Source organism: Ranitomeya imitator, chromosome 3 (assembly GCF_032444005.1).
Source record: "Ranitomeya imitator isolate aRanImi1 chromosome 3, aRanImi1.pri, whole genome shotgun sequence".
Taxonomy (NCBI): domain Eukaryota; kingdom Metazoa; phylum Chordata; class Amphibia; order Anura; family Dendrobatidae; genus Ranitomeya; species Ranitomeya imitator.
In genome coordinates, this window is record NC_091284.1 from 28,515,657 (window position 1) to 28,532,714 (window position 17,058).

The 17,058-nt window shown below is 43.9% G+C and overlaps 2 protein-coding genes across 5 annotated transcripts in view; one reads left to right on the top strand and one right to left on the bottom strand.

The window, feature by feature from the left end:
- Nucleotides 1–2,513: 2,513 nt before the first annotated feature.
- PDZK1 (PDZ domain containing 1) lies at nt 2,514–12,711 on the top strand. Of its 2 annotated transcripts, none has more exons than XM_069760641.1 (9): nt 2,514–2,596; nt 3,930–4,141; nt 5,428–5,683; nt 6,109–6,245; nt 7,958–8,153; nt 9,687–9,883; nt 10,043–10,291; nt 10,847–11,548; nt 12,271–12,711. In XM_069760641.1, exons 2-9 carry the CDS (start codon nt 3,932–3,934, stop codon nt 12,322–12,324), a joined length of 2,001 nt encoding a protein of 666 aa, XP_069616742.1. In that variant the 5' UTR covers nt 2,514–2,596; nt 3,930–3,931; the 3' UTR covers nt 12,325–12,711. The 2 variants fall into 2 exon arrangements, with proteins under 2 accessions (XP_069616742.1, XP_069616743.1); XM_069760642.1 differs by lacking the exon at nt 2,514–2,596 and adding an exon at nt 2,661–2,743.
- Nucleotides 12,712–15,261: 2,550 nt separating this feature from the next.
- Nucleotides 15,262–17,058, bottom strand: part of GPR89B (G protein-coupled receptor 89B) — a 43,083-nt gene continuing 41,286 nt past the window's right edge. For all 3 annotated transcript variants that reach the window (XM_069760646.1, XM_069760643.1, XM_069760645.1), the window contains exon 15: nt 15,262–16,554. In XM_069760646.1, coding sequence (XP_069616747.1) covers nt 16,348–16,554 — 207 coding nt within the window. In that variant the 3' untranslated portion in view covers nt 15,262–16,347. The remainder of the gene's footprint in view (nt 16,555–17,058) is intronic.

Genomic DNA, 17,058 nt, shown 5'->3' on the forward strand with positions numbered 1-17,058 from the left:
GTCACCAGCTAGTTTATAGCCCTATAGGATTTCAGCTACCATGTGGAACATAGAGCTGGGAAGCTACGTTGTAATGTCGATGCCCTATCAAGAATACCGTATCTACAGTAGTAGTAGAAGGTGCAGAGCTTTACACAGAGGGGGAAGGTATGTAAGGCAGCTATCGGACACATAGTTGATGGGAGGTATGTATCACAGAGATAGTTCTCATCTGTTACGTTATCCTGGAGTATTGCTGTGTAGGATATCCAGACTGAACTGTATACTGTATACTGGATGCTATCCAGCCTGTGTGACTAGGAATGGCTCTACGGAGACTTTGTCAAAAGAACTGTTTATTTTGTTCTGTCTGCACTGAAGGCTGTTTATTTCTTCCTTTGCTTATGGCTGGTTTATGAAGCAGCAATGAACCAGCATGGATATTTAAATGGTAACACTTCCTTTTTCGCCTCCCTATGCACCCAAGTGAGCAGCATTCCCACAATACATATTTGGCTAATTACATTGGCAAACAAAAGGGTAACAATGTTTTGAACTTTTGAATTTCAGGCTCCATATCTCACCATCCACTACTGTTTGAATGTGATTCTGCCATCATTTTATAGATAACTAGATGGTGGCCCGATTCTAACGTATCGGGAATTCTAGAATATGCATGTATGTATGTACGTCGTGCTTAGCACAGCCACGTAGTATATAGCACAGCCACATAGTATATAACACAGCCGCGTAGTATATAACACAGACAGCCACGTAGTATATAGCACAGCCATGTAATATATAGCACAGCCACGTAGTATATAGCAGCCACATAGTATATAGCACAGTCACGTAGTATATAGCAGCCAGGCAGTATATAACACAGCCCACGTAATATATAGCAGAGCCCACGTAGTATATAACACAGCCCACATAGTATATTACACAGGCCATGTAGTATATAACACGGCCCACGCAGTACATAACACAGTCCACGCAGTATATAACACAAGCCACATAGTATATAACACAGCCCATGCAATATATAACACAGCCCATGCAGTATATAACACTGCCCACGAAGTATATAGCAGCCAGGCAGTATATAACACAATCCACGTAATATAACACAGCCCACGCAGTATATAACACTGCCCACGCAGTATATAACACTGCCCACGCAGTATATAACACTGCCCACGTAGTATATAGCAGCCAGGCAGTATATAACACAGCCCACGTAGTATATAGCAGTGTGGGCACCATATCCCTGTAAAAAAAAAAATTAAAATTAAAAATGGTTATACTCACCCTCCGGTGTCCACAGAAGCTGTCCCGATGCACGCGATGCTGCCGGCAGCTTCTGTTCCCAGTGATGCATTGCAAAATTACCCAGATGACTTGGCGGTCTCACAAGACCGCTAAGTCATCTGGGTAATTTCGCAATGCATCACTGGGAACGAAAGCTGGCGGCAGCATCGCGCGCATCAGTGGACGGCGGAAGGTGAGAATAGCACAAAGATATATATATATATATATATATATATATATATATATATATATATATATATATATATATATATATATATATATATATATATATACTGATACCATGAGGTCCTCCCTCGCCATCCAGAGTCAGAGAAATTACAACTTATAGAAGCTTTTTCAACACCTCGAGTGAAAAACATGCAGTATTTGTCTTTTACAGGGGACCACATGCAACTACTGTAGAGCCGGCTTTGCTCTACTCATGATGATTGTTTTTGTTTGTTTGGGGTTTATTTTCCATACTTTTTTTTGTAACATTATTTTTTACCGCTTTAGACTTTAGTTTTTTGTAAATCATAAACTGTATATATTTTTTTAGCTTTCTATACCCTATGCATAGTTTTATACTGTTTTTATAACATGTTTTACTATTTTTTTACGCTTGCTCTTTTTTATATCCTAAATTCTTTTTTATCTCATTACTGTATATATCTTTTTAACTTTATATACATTATAAATAGCTTTTTTATATTTTTTTTTCCTTCCGCATTATATTTTTTACATTAAAATTAAAAAAAATAAACTAGATGCCTGATCTCAAAGTACGAAAATGTTATTAGTTATTTATTTTTTTTCATATGTATTTTATACGTGACCGAGTGTCACGGATTGCCAGTCTTTGTATACATGGGTTTTTTGTCCTATTTTTTTTCTCTCTTGTTTCTCTATTTTTTATATATTCCTCTATCTTTTTTATACTCGCTCTCCTTAAAATACAAATGTATATATATATTTCTATTCACTGCATTTTTTAATTCTTTTTTTTCTTACTCTTTTTCTTATAGGTTTTTTCAATCTCGGCATACTTTATATATGTTTTATATTATCATATAATATATGTATATATATATATATTTATATATTTTGTACTGTACTATGCAGTGCTAACAGTAAAAGTACTGACAGGAGATAAAATTCCCTGGTTATCCACTAATGCGGAGTTAAATAGATCATCTTTTAATTCAACCTTTGCCCAACCAAAGTCCAGCTGATCCGTGCCAAGACAAGGTGAGACTTAATCCTCAGCGAGAGGACAGCCAGCCGACCTCCCCACCACATCTGACAGGTAAGGTTTGGGTGGCTGTGTGTGCAGACTATATAAAGGGGTTTATTATTTAGTGCCCAGAGCTGCAGGTATTTATATGGGATTTTACATTGGAACTGCAAGCCTGACGGAAATCTGCAAGCCTGACGGAAAAGCTCCAACCACTCTGTGTGTTTTCTCCTAAATGCGTGCAAAAGAACTTCAGACCTTTTGGTTTGGGGACTTTCCTAGATTGTGGGCAGCACTATATTTGGCATTTTGTGATCTTCATGACTTTTCTAAAAAAGAGAACTTGAGCAAAACCTTAATCTTTAACTGAAGTTAAAGGAGTATTTACATCTTAGACAATGACTGCACATCGTTAAGATCGGCCATGTATCTCTGATAGATGCGAGTTCCACCTCTATATCAAAAACAGGGCCCCCTTTTGAAAGTTCCACCTCTAGAAAAGGAGTCCTCACACCCCAGTCAAACTTGGGGAGGTGGCCGCCAAGTCAAGGTTGAAAATGAATGGATAGGAGGGCACGGATGTTCCGGTCTCTCTCCATTAAATTTTGTAGGCAGCATGTATTCACGGCCACCTCTCCATTCCTTGCCAAGGTCAATCGCTCATCATGGACCAGGGTTTGGGCAGCCAAGGACCAACAGATAGGTGTGAAGCCCAAAGGGGGGGATTTGCATCCGTCAAAGGTTTCGTGTGGATATGCCATAAATGTCTATGGCTGGAATACCCGTTTAAGAATCCTGACCCTATGTCAAATTCACAAGACGATAACTTATAGGGTGCTGTTATAGGAGATCATGCTTTAGCTGCCCCATGCCTGCCCGTGATAGCCACTGGGGATTAAATTTCACCGGATATTCATCTTTACAGCACTGCAGCTAAAATTTGCTCAAAATTGTGGCAAAACCCTGGAGGTTTGCACCGATTATGCAAAAACAGCAGCAAAAAAAAGCTTCAGGGGGAAGGAGGTCACTTGGTGACGACTTGTTACCCTTGAAATCAGCTTCATAGTCACCGAGACAGACAATGCACCTGACGAGTAGAATTAGTAGAAAAGACTCCCAACTAAAGGCATATTGGAATTTTCTGGTTGGGGTAGAATCGTCCTTTGACTTATTGTTGAGATAGAAGGAAAATATCTTGTGACCTCTAGACAACGAAGAAAGTTCTATGGGAAAAAAGGGAACTTGGAACCTTTATTTATTGATGAGTTAGATATGATAATGGCGGCCATACTGATTATAACCCAACCCGAGTGTAGCATTACTGGACGATGACTCCTATTCCGATAGTTGACTCTGTTTTCCATGTCCCCGGTCTATAATACATATGTATATTCCTCTACCACAGACATGGCCCTGGACGCCAAGCCCCGTGAGTGCACTTTAACCAAAAAGGATGGAAAAGGCTATGGATTTTTCTTGCGCGTTGAGCAGGATGTACCCGGTCACCTCGTTCGGTCGGTGGAGAGTGGAAGCATCGCAGATAAAGCTGGGTTAAAAGATGGAGACCGAGTCCTGAAGGTCAATGGGAAGTTTGTGGATGACACGGAACACGCTAAGGTAACGGAGACTTTTCTAGACTTGATATATGGATGAACTTCGCTACCACAGTCTTTTCAATGGGGTTGTCAAGTAGAATTTCCATGCCAACCAGTGTTTCCTTGATAACTCAGGTCTTAAGTATTTGACAGGGTAGGAAAGAGGTAAAGTGGCTGTATTAGGATTGGGGGAGTTTTATTACTCTTTACTATCCAAAACCAATTAAAATAATAAAATGACAAATATTCTTAAAAATAAATCTACCTTTTTTTTTTTGCCAAGGCCTCCTATGCAAGTCTATGTGTCTCCATGGTTACAGACTACAAACAAACCCGGTGTAGTCAGATCCTGTAACCAGGTTATATCAATCTAACTTATTTCAGTAGATTAGTAAGTGGTAGAGTACGCGGACAAATTATATGGAGGAGGACATGCCCTGGAGACCACACCACCTTGGGAATGTGGCGGCGTCCACTGCCCATTCTTTCCAAATGGCAGTTTATATGACTATGTATATTAATATTTGCTTTTTAAAAATCAGGACATTTATAGCGGTAAAAATAAGTTATCATCTATCCAGCGGAATAGCGATAACTTGTTGATCGGTGGGGGTTCGACTGTTGGGACCGGCACCGATGGAGACAATAGGAACTTTTGTCCCTGTAAGGATAAGCAGCAGTGCGGATGCTTCACTACCACTTCATTCATTCCCAATGGGGCCCCTGAGCGTTGCACTCCAACAGCCGTATAGGGAACGAATGGAGCTGCGGTAGGAAATGTCCACTTTTGGATACGGTTTGCATTAAACCGAACCCTTCTGGATATTTCATAGACACTGTTGGAAAATACGAGTTAATCTGATTCAGTAGAGACGAGGTGGAGCGGCGGTCACAACATACGGGGGCTCTCTTTTAAAAGTCTAAGGGACATGCTGTCTTGGAAGCCTCTAATTTACAATGAGACACCATATACGTGGTGAAGTAGAAGCATGTGACTGCAGTCAGACTACGCATGGTTTTTCTTGTAGTCTGTTACCATGGGGACACATGGATCCGTACAGGAGATGTAGTCACAGATAGGATGCAGCCAAATGGACACCGTGTTGCCACGATGTTGGATGCGACTAGAGAATAAGTTGTCCCAATGAAGGGTGAGCATGTTTCGGCAGGCTAGATTGTGTTAAACTACAACTCCCAGGGTTGCGGCTGTCACGGTTTGTTTGGGAGTTGTATTTTCTCAGGGCGGAGGTTGCTTTTTCGTGTCCTGCAGCAGTGCCATGATGGTAATTTTTGTTTGACCATCCACAGGTGGTGGAGATGATTCAAGCCAGCGGTTCTTCTGTGAGCCTGACAGTTCAGGACGAAGTTTCTTACTTAAATTCCAAGAAGAGTCCAGCGGATAAATCTGGAGATAAAGCACCGTCTGAGAATAAAGCACCGTCTGAGAATAAAGCACCGTCTGAGAATAAAGCACCTTCAGGAGAAGCAGAGATGCCAAAACCAAGGCTCTGCTTCTTGGTGAAAGGCAAAGGTTCTTTCGGATTCTCCTTAAAAGCGCCAAAAGGTAAGAAGTCGCAAAGTGTCTAGGGATAAAGAAATATGTTGGCTTTTTTTCCTAAGACAGCACCACATCCATTTGTGAGTTGTGTCTGATATTGCAGCTTGACTACATTGAAGTGAAAGGAGTTGTCCTGCAATACCACATAAAATCTGTGGACTAAAGAAACCTGTTTTTTTTTTTTTAAATCTTTCCACGATGAACCCATACAACAGTATTATCAATAGAAAGCCTTGGCTAGGCTGTACTATGGCATGCCCCTCGCTCAGGATGCAGAATAACATATTCAATCGGTTGGATGTTGCACCAAAATCGTCAAAGTTGAGTTGCTTAGGTTAAAAAGAACCTCTTGACAATGTCATAATCCTCTGACATTATTGATATTATACATTTATCCAGATATGCTTCTCATGGGATTTCCTGCCCTTTAGGCATCAAAGGCTTTTTCCTGGACACCCTGGCGGCAGGCGGTGTGGCTGCTACAGCCGGCGTCAAGGAAGGTGACCGATTAATCGAAATAAACGGCAAGAACATTGAATCGGACACCTACGATCAACTGGTCAAGAAGGTATGATTATATCCAGGGGGTATGGCTATCGGGCAGAAGCAGCAGTCACACACAGGCCCTGGTGCCAGAGCGACAGGACCGGATCCAGGTATATATGGGTCTTTGGGAGACAGAGTCCCAGCAGGAACTTCTTCCCTTTACAATTTTTTTCATCGATAGAGTTGTATAAGGGCTTGCTTTTATTTGCAGTACGAGCTGTGGTTTTTATCAGTAATATTTTGGGGTCCGTGTGACATTCTGTTCTCTTTATTTCTACTATTTTTTCAAGCATGGCCGACACAGTGGCCTTCAGTAGACCCCCAACTGCCATGACATTACCATTTGCAACCCCCCAATCCTATTACGAGCAGGTTCAAGGTTAAACTGCTGAGCACGCAGATATCTGACAGCTGAGGGACAGGAGACCACGGGTAGGTAGGTGGAATGCTGGAAACCGGAGGCAAGAAGGCAGGAAACTTCCAGGACACCGCAGGCAGGATGCTGGAAACAAGCAGGTGGGAAATGTCCAGGAGATCACAGGCAGGAAGGCAGATGTCCAAGAGACTGTAGGCAGGAGACATCCAGGAGACCACAGGCAGGTGGGATGGTGAAAACTAATGGTAGGCGGGTGATGTCCAGGAGAACACAGGCAAGCAGGTGGGATGCTTCAGATAGCTGTCAGGTGGGAGACTTGTAGGATGCGGGAGATGTTCAAAAGACTACAGAGGAGGCAAGCGTTATGCAGGAACCCGCAGGCAGGATAGAGACATCCAGGAGAGCACAGGCAAACACATAGCAAGGGTAAGCTAAAAGTCTTAACAAAGTCATGGAAGCAGCAAGCAGACATGAGACATCCTGGAAGCCACAGGCGGACACATAGCAAAGGTAAACTAAAAAGTCTTAAAGTCCTGAAAGCCGCAAATAGACAGGAGGCACCGTGGAAGCCGCAGGCGGACACGTAGAAGGGTTAATGGAAGCCGCAGGACAGACACACAAACTAAAAGTCATACTTGAAAGTCTTAATTCTAAGACACAGGTGTGTGTCTTGGGATGCCTTATACTGGCCTTGGAAGTTCAACACATGAGAGCACACCGGGCTACTTGCAAAGTCTAACGTGGAGCACAAGAAAGACTAGCGGACCGGGGTGAGGGAAGAAAAACAAGGATCCGAGACAGATGGGTAACATCTATATTCAATGAACTCCCCCTAGTGGTGGCTGCAGGCAGTCAGAATTTTATTCTTAACCCTATAACTACAGGTGCTTCTCGCAAAATTTAAAATCTAATTTTGTGAGAAGCAACTGTATGTCATGGATTATCAATAGTTTCCTCCAGTTTTTGGCAGAAGACTGAAGTTAAAAAAAAAAAAAAAAGTACAATTTTTTGAGCAAAAAACGGCAACTTTTTTTTCCCCAGCACTTCCCAGTTATAAAAGTGTTAATGAAAGGACCATGGTTTACTGGGAAAGTGTCTGCTGTACGGCACAATTCTACATTTCTCTTTTCATTTTCTGACATTCTAAAAGGTGCCAAAAACTTGGTGCAAGTCACCAAACTATTTTTTTACAGGTGTGTTTGAAAAAGTTGTTAAATATATGCTATAAAAAAAATCAACTACTTTCTAATTGGTTTAATTTGGCATCATGTTCAATATCTCCGCTTGCGGTCAGTGAATGGGAGCACTGTCGTCACCATGATCTGGTGTGATATATGGCATCTTGCTGTTTCCCGCAGGTGAAGGATTCTGGAGATTCTGTCATGTTCCTGGTGGCCGATAAAGAAACCGCTGATTACTACGATCAAAAGAAGAAAAAAATCACAGCAGACGAGGCGCACCTGCAGCTACTGCCGGACCCTCCGAGGATCGTGGGGCTGGAGAAGGAAGCAGATGGCTACGGATTTTATCTGAGACAGGAGAAAAACCATACAGGTAATGAAGAAACGTGGCCGGTGGATCCACTGACCAATATAGGAATCACTTTACTGTGAGTGGGGTCGTGCGCTTAGGTAAAAAAAGGGGGCTCTAAAGAGGACCTCTCCTGAAAGGTCTGTTCTTTTCCCATTAAAAACTATCATTTTCCCGGAACTAAGTATTGTGCTGTTCCTCTGTTATTCTTCCTGGAAATAAATAAATAAATGGTCAACTGAGCAATTGTATTCCCCTGGGTGTGTCCCCATACAATCTACCACTGGCAGCGATGATTGGAACATGCAGGGACCATTCCCTTCACAAGGGGAACAGTAACGATTTTAACAATGGTCATTTTCAGACATTTCCAAGAGGTGTAACTGAGGAGCACAATTCAAATTTTATGAGAAAAATAAATATACATGTTGAAAATGCATAAATGTGTGGCCAAGCGGGATGCTTGTGTGTATTGGGGGAGAGAGCGGAAAAAAGTTCGACCAACGACTAACTCAGAGAGGACCTGTCACTTGCTGTAAAAATACCTGAGCTCCCCTGGCCCTGGCACTTTTTTCCGTTTTGTGCTGCAAAGCTCCATTGCAGAAATATTCACATTTGTTTTCTTTGGCGCGTTATGGGAAATCTCTAGACATTTCTTCAGTCATCTCTGTGGGCATGTGCTTTCACCCTTTCCCACCCAGACGCGCTTAATCACAGGCAGTATTCTAGGACCGCTAGATCAGCTGTTGAGCTATTATTGGCAGTCTTTGGGAGGGAAGGGTGAAAGCGCACACCCTCAGAGGAGACTCTGAAGAAACGCCCATCTGAGCTACAAGAAGAAATTTCACATACTGCACTCCTAAATCAACAAATGTGAATATCTCTGCAATGGAGCAACACAGAGCAAAATGGAAAAAAACTACAGAAACAGGGGAGCTGAGGGAATTTTAATAAGCTGAATTTTTTGAGCAAGTGGCAGGTATCTTTAAGACAATGAAGGGATGGACAGTACATTTGAGTTAATCCTACAGGCTCCATTCCCAGGGACCATCCTAGAAAAATTGCACAGTTGATTAAAAAACAGTATCCGATTCACCACTCACTGAGCATCTTTATCTAAATTTATTTGACAATAAATGAAGCAATAAGAAACAGACAATCCTGCTCTCAGCACTGCAGAGTCTCCTTATCATACAGGTCACAGCCTGTCAAAATTTGAATAATAGGAAGAAGACCAATTGCTAAAAATGTGTTGGAAGCAGTCACCTCATTTTGCCGGCACTATTAATCAGATTTTCCTAAACTTGTATTTGGGAGAACCTTTATAAAAAGGAGATACAATGTCAGGAGTCAAAGGGACTAGCTGAAGATGGGTCTGTCTTCTACTAATCCCAACTTTTTAAGGCGAACAGCACTCGATTTAGCCCTTCTGCCCCTTCAGCTTAGCAGTTGGTGATGGTGGTTTAGGCACACGTCAAAATATTGTTGGTTACCACAGTAAAAAAATAACCTATCACAAAACAGTATCCATAAATATTGTGCCTATGTTCTTCGCAGGCCACTTCATTGTAGAAATTGACCAGAAAAGCGCAGCACATAAAGCTGGCCTCAAGGAATATGACCGCATCGTCGCTGTGAATGGAGAATCCGTGGAGGCCTTCGAGCACGAACAGGTGGTGGAAGCCATCCAGAAGGGGGGAAACAAGACCACCCTGCTGATCTCAAACAAAGTGACAGATGAAATATACGCCAAGGTAAGTGTCCGGTGTGAAGAAGGTGGATTTACTATCAGGGGGATCTAGAATTTGTGTGTTCATAGGGCCCAAAAAATGTGTTACAACCCAAAATAAAACCACCATGTCATACCAGGAGCCCAGAAGAAGAGTATAATGTTCTGAACGTTTGGTTTTCAGGCAGGCATTTCCGCATTCCTGTATCTAAAAACATCAAAGAATCCGACACCAATAAAAACAGAAACTCCAAAACCAACAGAAACGCTTGCCAAGCCAGCCCCGGCACCAGCGCCGGTTAAACCTGCAGCCGCCACATCTTCTCCTGATCCAAAGCACAAGCCCAGACTATGCCGACTGACGAAGGGCAGCTCAGGTTTTGGCTTTAACCTCAATGCTATCAAAGATGTCCCAGGACAGTTTCTTAAGCAGGTAAATCATTGCAGATGGTGGTGGGAGTGATAGTATCAAAGACCATTGCCGATGGTGGAAACAAAGTTAAGGTTGGGGATTGTGCTGGACCTTAGCGTTGACACATTGGGAAAGAAAACTGGGTCAAGAGAACTCCTCGAAGGGTGGGCTATGTTAATGGTTTTAATGGCCACTTGGTTTTGGACAGTGCTCCTCTTACTACAGCAGTTTGGTGTTTTATAACCTTGGGCATGTCTTTCGACCTGTCTTGATTCTTTTGAGCTATCAAGAAGATTTCCAGGATTGTTGTCAATTTTTTTTATTAACTAGATAGGTTAATATGCTCTCTGCACTCATAGCGGTTCACCTTTGGATCGAAAAACCCTTTCACTAGAAAAACATTTCAGAAGCAGGTCCACTTTTGACCAGTCCCATTTACTTGGTCAACGATGAGTAGAGAGTTTGGTCACATTCAATTTTAGATAAGCAACTGCTTATACTTAGGATTTGGTTAAATTTTACCTGGATGCTCTTCATTTTCCAAATTTTAAAAGCATATCTTGGTTTTATTTAAAGGTTATCAAGGGTGGTCCTGCAGATGTGGCTGGAATCAAAGAAGAGGACTTCTTGGTTGAAGTCAATGGTGTGAACGTGGAGGAGGCGGCGTATGATGACGTCGTGTTGAAAATCAAAGAAGCAGGCAAGAACGTTACATTACTGGTGGTTTCAGGAGAGAGTTATGAGCACTTTAAGGCGCAAAACATCCAAATAACTTCATCAATGGCTGACCCTCTACCGGAAATCAAAAATCCACCTACAAGTTCCACACAAAATAATTCACCCAGCAAAACTGAACCTGCACCGGAAACCAAAAATCCTCCTCCTACAAGCTCCACCCAAAATAATCTACCAGGCAAAGCTGAACCTGCACCGGAAACCAAAAATCCAACTCCAGCAACTTCTATCGAAAATAATCCACCCAGCAAAGCTGAACCTGCACCGGAAACTAAAAATCCTCCTCCTACAAATTCCACCCAAAATAACCCACCTAGTAAAGCTGATCCTGCACCAGAAACAAAAAATCCTCCTCCAACAAGTTCCACTCAAAATAATCCACAAAGTAAAGCTGAACCTGCACCGGAAACAAAAAATTCTCCTCCTCCTCCAAGTTCCACCCAAAATAATTCACCCAACAAAGCTGAACCTGTAGCGGAGACTAACACCAACCAAAAAACTCCACCTAGCAAAGCAAGATCAGCTCCAGAACCCGTCGAAACGGTGAGATGAAATATTTACATGGTTTGTAAGGATTAAAGAACACACATATAGCTCAAGGAAAGAAAATTCATTCCGACCACATCTTTCTTAAGAAAGATGTCCACATCTTTTATAGAATTAATCTGGGCAACTTCTTCAGGCCGATAGTCATGTACTGTAACCACTTTTACCGTAAAGAATTTAATTGTGATAACTGCTCTTACAGTAGAGAATATTATAGTGTGACCACTCTTACAATAAAAATTCTCTGCCGCTGCCCCATCCCTGTTTGGCTGTAGTGTTGATTTCAACAGCGCTGCAGCCAATCACTAAGCTCAGGGGCTGTGCTGATGTAGAGGACATGCTCAGTGAGTGACTTCCCTACTGCAGCCAAACAGAGTCCAGGGCGGCAGCAGAAACACAACACTAGACTGGGGGGAGGGTAAATAAAGCTCTGAATATATTTTTAAGGAAAAAAAGGGAGGTCCAGTTAAAAAATAATATACCGTTAAAGGCATTTTTTTTTTACTTAAATGCATGGATTTTGGGCCAAAGATAATTTTTGCAATTGTGAATCATTAAAAATATTTTTAGACCGCACATTGCTGGCTGCAGAAATGAGTTAACTGGTGCGCGTACACTTTGGTGGGTGTAATAGCGACATTTACTACCTCCGATTTATGGCGCCATTTACATCGTGGGATTAATCAATATATTTTTACTGTACCGTTTCAATCCTGCAGGGCACTAAAAGTTCAAATGAGTCTCCGAAAAATGATGATGACACCGCTCTGTAGACAACAAGACCAGAAGAGGTCCCACCTATGGCCAAACATGAGAAACTCTGGAGGATTCCGCCTCCGTCAATGATACTCCGAGACCAAAGCGATTGTAGCACTAACACATGATCCAAGGTTCCGTGCTGGGTGGGCAGGGAGAGGAGCTCGTATTATTAAGCCTTGGCCCTGGGTTGATTATTTATGGTCGTTTGGTAATAATTAACCTCTGGAGAATTGTGGCAGTAAAATATTTCACTTTTATGACTTGTTTTGCATCTCTGAGGCTCGGGAGATCGAGATCACGAGAGTCGGTGAGAGACGAGATGGAAGTCACACGTCCAATGAGGCCGCAGCTAAGGGCGATATCTGTCCATAGTAACAGTTGTTAATAAAATAAAAAGTTAATTGGTGACTCCACATGGATGTTTGTGCACATGTCATCGTTTCCCTCATCCCCCAGCTCTTGTTGCACATACCAGTCTAAGTTATCCGGGGGCTGTCCCACTTTCATGATCTATATCTTTGCAGTTCCTCTTTAACAGCATTCTATCAGATCTATAGGTGCTGGAACTTCCTTTTGGTAGTGCTCCATGATGTGTTACTCTTGCAGCTGTCCAATGGCCTGCCTCTCTGTAATGCCGGAATGCAGTTAAAAAGAATATAAGCTGGAAGACAAAGCAGCATCTACACATACCTACCTTAGAAATACAAAAACCCGCCCTCATTTCCTGTACAAAGAAAGCCACATCTCCATTTCCTGTAGAGATACAAAGCCACACCTCACTTCCTGTAGAGATACAAAGTCACACCTCACTTCCTGTAGCGATACAAAGCCACGCCTCACTTTCTGCAGAGACAAAGCTCCACCCCACTTCCTGCAGAGACAAAGCTCCACCCCACTTCCTGCAGAGACAAAGCTCTACCCCTATCTTCTGTAGAGACAAAGTCCAAGCCTACTTCCTATAGAGACACGAAGCCCCACCTCTACTTCCTATAGAAACAAAGCACCACCTTCACCTTCCCACAGAGCATTGTTCTGCAACTTTAGTCCTCACAAGCCAACAACGCAGGTTTTTAGAAATTCCCTAGTATTGCCCAGGTGATAATTCTATCACCTGGGCAATACTAAGGAAATCCCGAAAACTTGCGCTGTTGGTGGTTCTTGAGGACTGGAGTTGGGGGAACATTGCTGTAGAGACAAAGCCCCACCCTTAGTTATTGTTGAGGCAAAGCCACACATCCAATTCCAGTAGCGCTACAAAACCTCCACCCTCACCTTCCTGTAGGGAGACAAAGTCCTGCCCTCACTTCCTGTAGGGAGAGAACCACACCCACTCTTCCTGTAGAGTCCAAGCTCCACCCTCACTTCCTGTAGACAAAGCAACGCCCTCACTTCCGGTAGACAAAGCAACGTCCTCACTTCCTGTAGAAACAAAGTCCCGCCCTTACTTCCTGAAGAAATAGAGCCCCACCCTTACTTCTTGTAAAGCCCCACCTCACTTTCTGTAGAGCTCAAGCCCCACCCTCACTTCTTGTAGACAAAGCCCCACCTCATTTCCGGTAGAAACAAAGCCCCGCCCTCCCTTCCTGTAGACAAAGTCCCGCCCTCCCTTCCTGTAGACAAAGTACCGCCCTCCCTTCCTGCAGACAAAGTCCCGCCCTCCCTTCCTGCAGACAAAGTCCCGCCCTCACTTCCTGCAAAGTCACGCCCTCACTTCCTGTAGACAAAGTCCCGCCCTCACTTCCTGCAAAGTCCCGCCCTCCCTTCCTGCAGACAAAGTCCCGCCCTCACTTCCTGCAAAGTCCCGCCCTCACTTCCTGCAAAGTCCCGCCCTCACTTCCTGCAAAGTCCCGCCCTCACTTCCTGCAAAGTCCCGCCCTCACTTCCTGCAAAGTCCCGCCCTCACTTCCTGCAAAGTCCCGCCCTCACTTCCTGCAAAGTCCCGCCCTCACTTCCTGCAAAGTCCCGCCCTCACTTCCTGCAAAGTCCCGCCCTCACTTCCTGCAAAGTCCCGCCCTCACTTCCTGCAAAGTCCCGCCCTCACTTCCTGCAAAGTCCCGCCCTCACTTCCTGCAAAGTCCCGCCCTCACTTCCTGCAAAGTCCCGCCCTCACTTCCTGTAGACAAAGTCCGGCCCTCCCTTCCTGTAGACAAAGTCCCGCCCTCCCTTCCTGCAGACAAAGTCCCGCCCTCACTTCCTGCAAAGTCCCGCCCTCCCTTCCTGCAAAGTCCCGCCCTCCCTTCCTGCAAAGTCCCGCCCTCCCTTCCTGTAGACAAAGTCCCGCCCTCCCTTCCTGTAGACAAAGTCCCGCCCTCCCTTCCTGTAGACAAAGTCCCGCCCTCACTTCTTGCAGACAAAGTCCCGCCCTCACTTCCTGTAGACAAAGTCCCGCTCTCACTTCCTGTAGACAAAGTCCCGCCCTCCCTTCCTGTAGACAAAGTCCCGCCCTCCCTTCCTGTAGACAAAGTCCCGCCCTCCCTTCCTGTAGACAAAGTCCCGCCCTCCCTTCCTGTAGACAAAGTCCCGCCCTCCCTTCCTGTAGATAAAGTCCCGCCCTCCCTTCCTGTAGACAAAGTCCCGCCCTCCCTTCCTGTAGACAAAGTCCCGCCCTCCCTTCCTGTAGACAAAGTCCCGCCCTCCCTTCCTGTAGACAAAGTCCCGCCCTCACTTCCTGTAGACAAAGTCCCGCCCTCACTTCCTGTAGACAAAGTCCCGCCCTCACTTCCTGTAGACAAAGTCCCGCCCTCACTTCCTGTAGAGACAAAATCCCACTCTCGATTCCTCTAAAGAGACACATCCCCGCCCAGTTTCTTTGCCTGCTGGATTAGTGAAATTTAGAGAGGTGTGAGCTAGATTACTGGAATTCTATTTTATGTAGACCTCCATATTGCAAACTCGTAGTGCTAAGTTGACCATACACAAGAAAGTAAAGTAAAAAGATGGAGAAAAGACAATTTGTAAAATCAAAAAAAATTTAATAACAAGAAAAAAAAAAAAAATCTTCAAGTAATCCAGCATCTGATTATCCATAAAATCTAATAGTCTGATCTATGGATCCATAGGACACGGTCCCGTAAAATCAGCATCTTCCTCATCAGCCGCAACTGGAAAGACTGGACGCCGACGGATATGGCCGCCATTATGGCTGCTTTTTCTCAATTTTATAACATTTAAATAATATATTTTTTCTTCTGAGATCATAGCAATTTTTATCACGTTATTATGGTCTAGGACATAAAGGATTGTTCCAAAAGAATTACCGTACATCTGATATCTGCGGGTCTCATATCTATCTTGTGACCGGGTCTCTGTTGTGCATGCGCAGTTCTCTTCATTCATCTGTATGAGAGGTCCAAAAATTGCCAAGTGCGCATGTTCACCTGTTGTCGGTGTAACGGAACGAGTCGCACATGCGCCACAACCTATAAACTTCTAGCAAAACACAAAAAGGAAGGGGCCCTCGCATCTATCATTCTGTTACCACAAATTTCCCAGATGGAATTAACCCTTTAAACAATACTAAGAATTTGAGGAGTTGTGTGGAAGCCCTATGTCTCAAAACAAAATTTCGGCAGGGTCTTTCTCTGCAGCCCGTTGACTCAACCCTACCAAGTTATGTCTAATGGATTTCTCCTCCAGGCCAGGCTGAGATACTGAAATACCACAGGAAATACTATCAGGAGATAACCACCAGGAGGCACCATCAAGAGGCACCACCAGGAGATACCACGAAAAGATACCATCAAGAGGCACCACCAAGAGGCACTACTAGGAAGCACCACCTAAAGATACGATCAGGAGGAACCACCAGGAGATACCACTGAGTGGCACCACCAAGATGTACCACTAGGAAGCACTACCAAGAGATACCACCCGGAGGCACCACCAGGACATACCACCAAGAGGAACCACCAAGAAGAACCACTAGGAGGCACAACAGGCACCACCAAGGGGCATCACCAGAAGGCACCACTAAGAGATACCAATGAGGCACCACCCAGATACTCCCATCTGTCTCTCCTGGTGGTCCATGCCGTGGGTTACACAGCCATGTGTTTTTCTGGTGCTTGCTTATGTGCCAGGTACAGGAAGAGGATGCTGGACAGGGCGCTGACCAGAAAGATGACATCGAACCAGCGGTGGTAGAAGTTGAACTGCAGCTCTCCTAGAACCTCGGTAATGATGGTGCGGTACTCCAAGGGCATGCTCATCCGGATCAGGAGGACAGAGGAGACGAAGTACATTCCCTAGAAGGACAAACATGGAAAAGAACATTTCACAGCCGGACTGAAAAAAAAATTCTGATGTACAGTACAGACCAAAAGTTTGGACACACCTCATTTAAAGATTTTTCTGTATTTTCATGACTATGAAAATTGTACATTCACACTGAAGGCAACAAAACTATGAATTAACACATGTGGAATTATATACTTAACAAAAAAGTGTGAAACAACTGAAATTATGTCTTATATTCTATGTTCTTCAAAGTAGCCACCTTTTGCTTTGATGACTGCTTTGCACACTCTTGGCATTCTCTTGATGAGCTTCAAGAGGTAGTCACCGGGAATGGTCTTCCAACAATCTTGAAGCAACAGACACATCTCTACAACAACTGTTAAGAGGAGACTTTGTGCAGCAGGCCTTCATGGTAAAATAGCTGCTAGGAAACCACCGCTAAGGACAGGCAACAAGCAGAAGAGACTTGTTTGGGCTAAAGAACACAAGGAATGGACATTAGACCAGTGGAA